A 9403-nucleotide genomic window follows, 5' to 3' on the forward strand; every position below is an offset into this window, starting at 1 on the left:
ACTTTATATATTTATAAATACATTTAGATTCCATCATTTCTTTCTCCCTCTCTCTTACACACGCGCGTGCACACACACACACACGGGCTCAGTCTAAAATGTCTTCGCTTGTCTGTCAAACAAACAGTCCGCTGGGGACGTGAGGGGGTTCCCCAAACCGGCACGGGTGCTCGATAGCTTACTCAAGGCGATTTCGATAAGCGTAAAATATTGGTGGTCATTTTGTCCACCGAAAGGTGCACTGACAACAACTTTAATGACATTCTGAACTTGGCTGTTACTCAAGATTTGAGGCCTGACATCGATGCACTTTGGAAGGCTGAAAGTAAGTTTCAGGAGCAACGCGAGTGTACGCCACACGAAATGCTGCCGTGCCACTTGGGCACGATGAAGAATATATTTTTGTGAAAATGAACACCTCCCTGTCGAAATATCTGAAGACGGCGAGTATGGCAAAGCATCACTTGACAGCTTGAGTTGAAAAGAGGCTGGTTTGGTCGATCGCTTCTTTGCCGTTCGCATGCGCCGCCACAACTTGAATGTCTTTTCATGTGGGGGACAACTGAGGGCGCTTGAGTTTGGACAGTGTGAGTCAGTTGAATGTGACAAGATTTGCAGACGGAGGTTTAAAACTTACAAATATTTGAAAGTGTTTATCGAACAGTACGTATTTACCGGTAGATTCACATTGACCTTTAAGTTGCACATGTTTAAATGATAAAACCGATTGAAATGATGAAATTGCTTTTCTGTTCAGAAATTTCAGACTGCTCGTATGATTTGTAACATGATGATCAAAAATGGAAATCTTTTCAAACACATAGATAAATATTGGCCATTTTGTGGGGTTGTTGGTTTTAAATAGTTCATTTGACCCCAAAAATACTGGTCTGGCCCACTATGGGGTGAATGTAGCCCCTGAACTCAAATGAGTTTGACCCCCCCGGTTTAAAGCTCCCCAGCTTTCACTCATTCCATGAACTCTCAGGCTGCTCATCCCAATTTCGCTCTTATCAAATCGCTTTCCAGCAATGCAGATAATTGACACAATAAATACTACAGACTCAAGGCCTTTTGAGAATAATATAAAATAGCATTTTGTATTTGTTGATTCCAACGTTAGTCTAAAAACCCAGTGTCTGTTTTTAAATGTTACTTTGTAAATAGTACAGCAATTTTCTTGTCTCGCCTCTATGACACAGGAATAACAAACGTAGCAATATTATTAGAGGTATTTTTTTTTTACCACACAGTATGTACGCTGTTGCACAAATCTAGATAGCAGGGTAAGCCAGTTTTGGGTATTCTGGTAGAACGCAGGCGTGACTTGTTTGCACAAAAAGCAACATGGTACCATGGAAAGCAGGTCAAGACCCGATTCACATTTTGAAATGGATTCCATTTTTCGAGCCACCCAGGAGTAATAAGCGCTATGATGCTGAAAATGAATTTGAAATCAGAAGTCAAGAAAAATCAAGACAACCATTTAAAAATACACTGGTGCCTTGAGAAACAAGTTTAATTCATGCTGTGACTATCCTCTTAACTCAAAACACATCTCAACTCATCATTCCCCTTTAAATAAACAGCAATGCCATTAATTGGTTCCAGTTCCCCCAATCACAAAAGGATTTCTATTTAAATCAATTTTTATTTTAAACAAGAAAAATCTAAAACTGTACTTTATAAAAACCTATATTCAGGATATAATTAAATAGAATCTAAAGAATCAAACAGTTTTTGCAACATTTGTTTTGCTTCAATGAAATGGAAATTATGCTGCCCCTTCTAATATGCGCACCTTGGCCACCAAGGGGCTGTAGAACACCCACACAGATAAATGACAGTAAGTTGCAGTTATACAATTCATTTTATGCAAATAATAAAGACTAATATAAGACTGCCAGAATTATTTTATTGTCTGTCTACATGTGTTGCGCCACTCTTTGCATTAAAATATCCATTTCATAAAGTGCTATAACACTGCGACACTGATGCTATTCGTTATTTGTTGTTTATGGCAATTTGTGGTTACTATCAAGCTAAATAGACTTTTAGGTAAAGCTATGTGGTTGTTTGGAATAACCCAGAGTTTGGCTGTCTGTTTTACATTAGATGCTTTTTCTGCCACTGTTACTTCCTGTGAAACAAATTGAGTCACGTGCCCACAAACAGATTCCTATCTCAAATGTTTGCTTCCAAGTGAAAGCACAATAATAATAACAATGATAATAATATTCATAATAATGAATAGAAAAATTGGCCAAATGACTGCTTGTATGTTGAAAAACTGGGTCACTCTTATCTCAAGGCACCTACCGGGTATGTATAGCGCCATGGTAACTTAGATGGTGCTGTTTGAATGCAACATAGTCACGATGACCAAATTCAGCCGAAAAAAAAAAACTCAGCAAAATCTAGTTTAGCACACTATCCAGCTGCAACAGCCGCGCAGTTGATCATAAATTAAGGGGGCCGACAAAGTCTGGTGGTTGGGCTCACTTGGGGTCCTCGATGGTTCCCGTACTCAAGTCAGTCATTTTCGGGTATTTCACTTTTTTCTGGTCCAGCTCGTTCTGCGCCCAGAGCAGTAACTTGAGGAGTTTGGCCAATTTGGGAGTGGACTCCCTGTTTTCATGGTCCAGCACAGCTTGGTTCACCTCACTCCACACCTGTGCAGCAAACATTTCTCATTTCCGTGCACTCTCACATTCAAATATTTGTTTTGTAGACAAAATATATACTTTTTCTTTCTGAAAATGGCTAAATATACTTTACTATCCCTTTAATAATGAATGACCATCTTGTTTCCCTTTTAGAAAACCTTTTATTCTTCAATTTAAACTGGGCTTAGCAGCACATTATTTCCCTCTCTAGAAACAGTTATCTCCCCAAAGATTGTGGTTGATGAGACAAAATGACATCAGAACCACAGTAGCCATTTTGCTGGCTAAAACAACTCACTTGAGTAGTGCCGGGTAGTATTGAAAAGAACATCTATCACGATATAGCCCATTTTATAGCACGATAATGATATACACAAATATATTTCCATTTATACTACTAAAAACATTATACAACACCCTCCGAGTGCTTACCTTCTCTCATTTTATTTTGAAATGAGATGAAACAGTCCTGTATGAAATGACAAATTCGCCCAGTGCTGTTGCTACATAAAATTATCAACACAATTGTCAAGAGCCTGACAGTTTTGTAAGAAGCATTTCCTTGAGTGGCCTAGCCGGGTTCCAGATTGCAATCCCATATTTTTTATATATATTAAAGAGAGAGAGAGAGAGAGAGAGAGAGAGAGAGAGAGAGAGAGAGAGAGAGAATTTATCTTATTGAATTTTGTATCAAGAGAAGCCATAAAATAGGTTTAGATCAATTATTGGCCAGGCCGATTATTGGCACTGACAATATGATGAATATCGGCATCTGCCTTTTTTTTTTTTTAAAAAGATCTGACGGCTGATAAAATAATCATGTCTCTTGTCTTTGATAGTAAGCATTCAGATATTTAAACAAAGAGCTGGAGTTTGTATAGTTTCTTTTCTTTTTTTTTCAGATGGCAATATTTTCCCTGTATAGTGAAAGTATAGAGTGTAAAGAGTTTCACTATACAGGGAAAACCCTGTATAGTGAAACTCCTCTAGAACGAAACCTACATGGGCGAAAATACCCCCTTATGTGAAAAAATCTTCATGCATTAACACAATTTCCATTCTACTGCCCCCCATACAACGAAAACCCCCCTGTTGCATTATACGAAATCATTTTCTCTGCTCTAGCCTCGCGAAGACATTCACTACAACGAAGTCTAATTCAACAGTGACCTCTACTGCTTCATTCAAAAAAAGGCAACAGCAACCACCACACTGGTTTACATAGTGAACGATGTTTATTTCGGTCACAGCTGCAAGTTTCCTGGACTCAACATACTCATAGCTGCTCTGCCATTGGCTTACCGAGCATCATCCTGGCCTCCGATTGGCCAAGAGGGACCTCACTGTCTATGTGTGTAGATACTGAAGCTAGATCCGTAGCATCCGATTAGCTGCTCAGAGTAAATTGCTTATGGCTCATCCGACATTCAAATAAACAAACGTTTCATCGAATGCTTTACGTGTTATCATGCTAAAATCACCCACGGGACGCTTCGTAGTCCTCAATGGCCATAGTTAGCTCTCGAAGGCTAAAAACCTTACGCTAACTGGAGCGCTTCTCTCTCTCATTAGCGCTCCAGTTAGCGTAAGGTTTTTAGCCTTCGAGAGCTAACTATGGCCATTGAGGACTACGAAGCGTCCCGTGGGTGATTTTAGCATGATAACACGTAAAGCATTCGATGAAACGTTTGTTTATTTGAATGTCGGATGAGCCATAAGCAATTTACTCTGAGCAGCTAATCGGATGCTACGGATCTAGCTTCAGTATCTACACACATAGACAGTGAGGTCCCTCTTGGCCAATCGGAGGCCAGGATGATGCTCGGTAAGCCAATGGCATACACATACGTTTGGGTGCGTGGGTATGTGTGTGTGTGTGCTTACATCTGAGATCAAATTTGCTACAGTGAAAAACCTCCTGTTGTGAAAAATTTCTTGCTGCAAACATGATTTCGTTGTAGAGGAGTTTCACTGTAACTGAAAATGAATATCATCGGTATCGGCCCAGGGAAGGGAAAAAAAAAAACAACAACAACAAAAAAACAAAATCAGCCTCTCTCTACCAAAATATAAAAGTTGATTTGAATAATGTCATGCTTTTCTTTTTATTGAATCAGAAGCTGGAGATTTATTCATTGTGCAAGAGATAATTCTGGTTATATGTAAATGTTGTTGGTCAACACAGCATTTTTGGAAAAGGTAGCCGGTGCGAGTACCTTCTGCCGTTGCATCATGTTGAGTAGGTCTCCAAAGGGCGACTCCTCGGGGTTGTCGAAGGCCAACAGGGCAAGCGTTCTCTCCATCTCCGTAAGACACTCGCGGCTCTCCTCCCCCTGCTCGGCCAGCTGCGTCTGGGCAAACTCCAGTGCCAACTCCGTCTCCCTTAGCCGGATGAGCTCGATCAAATGTTGCTGCTGTGCCAGGGGAATGACACACAAGTGATGAAACAAGGCTGGATCACGTATGGCCTTTCAAAAAAATAAAAAAATAGACAAATTGCTGCTAAGAAGCAGACAACATGTGCAAAAGAATGTTAAATTGTTTTTCCGTAAGAAAGGTGCGGCTAAAGGCAAGATTTTATATTAAGGCCATATTCCCCAGCCACAGTCATAAGTCGGGTTGGTACTAACCACGATGGTAGCATTTTTTGGTGCATTGGATACAAACGTGTTAAATAAGATCACACATTTTCATGACTCATTTTGGTGCCACCTTACAATTTGCCCTCTGTTTCGTCTTCACGTCATGCAACCTATATGGTGCTTGTGTGCTGTACTCTCCTCCCGGCATTGAATAAACGACTCAAAAGTCCTCTCCTTTCCCACATTTGAGGGCATTAAAGTATTCTGTGAGAACCGATAAAAAGTGATCGCTATAAACTACAGATTACCTCAGTGTAACAGTGATTTCTATTGAATTGTATTTCAAAACAAGCACTGCTGATATGATATACTGACATCGTGATACGCTTTTCACCCGTATTGGACAGCTCTCATATTAAAGATGAAATTTATTGCTCGTGTTCATATATAAAAAAATATATACATGGGAAGAGGAACTTGGAAAAATAATCCTATAATAAATCACAAAACTGGAGAGGACAAAAGTGTGCAATTATTTACATTTGTTTTTGTGTGTGTTCATTTCGAATATGTATAAAAAGATTAGATGACTTCTCAAAATCATTCATCCCTAGTTACGAGCATGGTCATATATCCAGGTTTCACTTACTTTACTTTGTGTGGCATGCAAATGTACCTGCAAATGAAAATACAAGTATCGGTTGGTGTCCAGCAGCTCAGGGTGCAGACTGTTGATGAGTGCGATGGCTTCCTGGATCTGTCCCTTCAGTATCATCTCTCGGATCTTTATCCTTTCATCCAGAGAGTCCAAGTCCACAGTGGGCTCGATACCAGACTCCATCCGGAACTTCTCTGCCGCCTCTTTGAATCCCTCTGAGTATAAGACAGACCAAAACATGGCACGTCACATTCAGAAACAATTGTATGTTCTGCTTTGTCGTGTCTATTCACTCCTCCAACGTGTTTTGAGGTGACTTACCGGTCACCAGGTAGTTCATAATGAGCCGGTTCATATCCGCTCTCTGAATGTGCACGTTGTTCAATTTGTCCATCCACTCGTCTTTTGTGATGTCTTCAGGCTTTTCAGCATAACTCATCATTGGAAGCCTGCAAGAGAGCGAAAGGCTCAAACCGGGAGACGGGAGCAAGACTGACACGGTTTGGCGGCTTCAAGTACCTACAGCAACACTAAACGGACAGCGGAGGAGAAGCATGCTACGTGCTGAATACAGGCTGGAAGGGGGGAAATAGCAGCTGTGCAATGATGACGAGAGAAAACGAGTTTTGAAGGTTTGTGAAAGCTTTCGAGCGCTGAACTGGTGTAAAAGTAGGGCGACAGATCCCAAAACAAATCCATTTCCTCACCCTAGGCAGGCAACACAACAGTCAGACTGCCCCGGCTAGTTAGCTCTCCGTTAGCTGCGAACCTACCGTCCAACGCGAGCTCCGGTGTTTATTTCCTTTCTTGTTGACGCGGAGAGGTATCAAGTGATGACACTTAGCCCGAGTGCTTTCTCCGAGAGGAGAACATTTGTAAATTACAACAGAGACCGCGATGAATCTTTCGGTGGCCTGCTAATGAGCCAAGCTAATGTGATATCCTCGCGATAGCAACGTACGTCATTCCTGCGAGATCACCCATTGGTTCGGCACGATGACGTCACGGTTGCTGTGGCAGGGCAACGTGTGGATTTGTAGGAAAAAAGCCTTTCTCAAAGAAATTATACATGCAACAATGATTGTATTGGATACATTGAAAATATATCTACTTTTCAGTATGAAAGTCAACATCAATTATTCATTTTTCATTCATTCATCTTCCGAACCGCTTCATCCTCACTAGGGTCGCGGGGGTGGGGGTGGGGGGGGGTGCTGGAGCCTATCCCAGCTGTCTTCGGGCAGTATATATATATATAGTGGGTGAAAATAAATCTTTCATTAGAAATGGGTTATAGAATTTCTCATACAACTGAAGTCATAATTAAAAACAATTCTTTGAACCAGCGCTTTTTTTTTTTTTGTTACACCACCCCCAGGAAGAAGAAAATATATATAAGCCCCCCCTGACAACGAAAGCCCCACTACCACCTACTGTAGTGTATGTACAGTACAATTACACTTTATTCTTTTACGGCCAAAATAAAACCCAAGCATGCTCTCTGGGGTGCCATGCAACCCCCACAGGCGTAATTTCTTTCAATACATTTGTGACACCAAGATATATTTATAATCTATTTTTAATGCTTATTCTTCATCCACCCTGTAGTACTATGCACATGTTCTCTCTTGATTTAGTTTATAATGGGCTGTTAACTAAAAATAAATAAGTAAATTATAGTGCTTTCAGGTGCTGAACAATTAATAAATCACATAATTTTCCATGATGAATCACATTTTTCTACTTCCTGTAGGTCCTCTGAAAATTGTCATGGATATTTACTTGAGTAAAATTTGGGAATTCATGTAAAATAATCAAATATCAAGTATATTTAGATTCAGTGACTGTCCTAATAGCTTTCTTTGAAAAGTGAATGGAATTCTTCTCACGTAAAAACAAGTGTTGAAAATAACAATCAAAACTGACTCATCTCAAAGAAACAATTCTCATAACTTCTTACTGACAGGTTTAGTTCTGCCCAAGAACACCACACTCGAGCAGTGTTGATTTGGGAGAGCTCATAGAGTTAACTTCAGCAGGGTATTTTGCTCTGAGAACTATTCAAGTTCAAGTTCAAGTTAACTTTATCGTCAAATGTGCTACATGTGCACCATACAGCACAGATGAAATTTCTTTCCTCAGAAGAGAGAGGAGCCGCTGCGGGTGTCCGCACCACCATCAAAAGAACAGTTAACAAAAAATGACATCAAATGTTCTTCCACTAGATGGCATAAGGTACATTCATTCATTCATTCATTTACCGAACCGCTTGATCCTCACTAAGGTCGCGGGGGTGCTGGAGCCTATCCCAGCTGTCTCCGGGCAGTAGGCGGGGGACACCCTGAATCGGTTGCCAGCCAATCGCAGGGCACACAGAGACGAACAACCATCCACGCTTACATTCAAACCTAGGGACAATTTAGAGTGTTCAACCAGCCTGCCATGCATGTTTTTGGAATGTGGGAGGAAACCAGAGCACCCGGAGAAAACCCACGCAGGCCCGGGGAGAACATGCAAACTCCACACAGGGAGGCCGGAGCTGGAATTGAACCCGGTACCTCTGCACTGTGAAGTCGACGTGCTAACCACTGGACTACCGGGCCACCCCGTTGTATTTCCCCACATAACTGAGTGGGGTTTGAACCAGGGTTGCCTGGACCGAACGCCGGCGTGAATACCTCTACACTACCAGTGACGGTGCATTAGGTACAATTAACGTATGTAACCACCTGGTTGCATTCATATCACAAAATAGCAAAGTTCAACTAAACTGAGTATGGAAATGTGTTCTATCTATCTGTCTATCTATCTATCTATCTATCTATCTATCTATCTATCTATCTATCTATCTATCTATCTATCTATCTATCTATCTATCTATCTATCTATCTATCTATCTATCTATCTATCTATCTCTCCGCCTGTCTGTCTGTCCATTGCATAACACGTAATTATAGAGTTAAATGAGTGAATGAATGAATTTCTTTCCATCCTCTGGGAAACCTCACCACAACTTGATTCAACTTGAGACCACCAACAAGCTTCAAGATAGAACAACAGGTCACTAAATTTGGTGTAAAGATGTTTTTAGAGATTAACTTAAAAAATAATATTTGTGGATATTTTTTTACGTTTGTATTTATTTGTACACATATAGAAAATTAATGGATTGATTATTATTTTTAATTTTTTTCACAAAAAAAAATGCTGATAATTTTCAGTTGCTAAAATGATCTAAATTTCCCCCTTAAAAAATTATCAGTGTATTACATGTTCATCGTGTAACCAATGGGTTAGGGTGGTCCACATTTTCATGGCAAAAAAAAAGTTTGTCGGATTCGTCGGGCCGGGTCGGAATTCTTGTCGATACTATGGTACAAGGTTCTGTGCAAAATTTCATTCCGATCTGATGATATTTTCCCGTCCCGCAAAGCGGCCAAAGTTTCCACCATAACAACTGGTCTCAATAGGGTGAACATGTGTATTTTAACCGTGTA

The 9403-nt window shown here is 40.5% G+C and overlaps 1 protein-coding gene and 1 long non-coding RNA gene across 3 annotated transcripts; one reads left to right on the forward strand and one right to left on the reverse strand.

Moving 5' to 3' along the window:
• Positions 1 to 1244: 1244 nt before the first annotated feature.
• Positions 1245 to 6977, reverse strand: LOC109512939 (glucose-induced degradation protein 8 homolog). Of its 2 annotated transcripts, none has more exons than XM_019865058.1 (5): positions 6680 to 6977; positions 6228 to 6355; positions 5925 to 6121; positions 4883 to 5134; positions 1245 to 2672 (listed from the first exon to the last, which is right to left on the reverse strand). In XM_019865058.1, exons 2-5 carry the CDS (start codon positions 6346 to 6348, stop codon positions 2499 to 2501), a joined length of 744 nt encoding a protein of 247 aa, XP_019720617.1. In that variant the 5' UTR covers positions 6349 to 6355; positions 6680 to 6977; the 3' UTR covers positions 1245 to 2498. The 2 variants fall into 2 exon arrangements, with proteins under 2 accessions (XP_019720617.1, XP_019720616.1); XM_019865057.1 differs by lacking the exon at positions 6680 to 6977 and adding an exon at positions 6430 to 6606 and having other exon boundaries at positions 2499 to 2672; positions 4883 to 5080.
• Positions 6978 to 8093: 1116 nt separating this feature from the next.
• Positions 8094 to 9013, forward strand: LOC109512941 (uncharacterized). The gene is made up of 2 exons (XR_002167627.1): positions 8094 to 8141; positions 8864 to 9013. It is a non-coding gene; the product is annotated as an uncharacterized LOC109512941 (long non-coding RNA).
• Positions 9014 to 9403: the final 390 nt, after the last annotated feature.

The sequence above is a fragment of the Hippocampus comes genome, unplaced genomic scaffold, assembly GCF_001891065.2.
Source record: "Hippocampus comes isolate QL1 unplaced genomic scaffold, H_comes_QL1_v1.1 scaffold124, whole genome shotgun sequence".
NCBI classification, from domain to species: domain Eukaryota; kingdom Metazoa; phylum Chordata; class Actinopteri; order Syngnathiformes; family Syngnathidae; genus Hippocampus; species Hippocampus comes.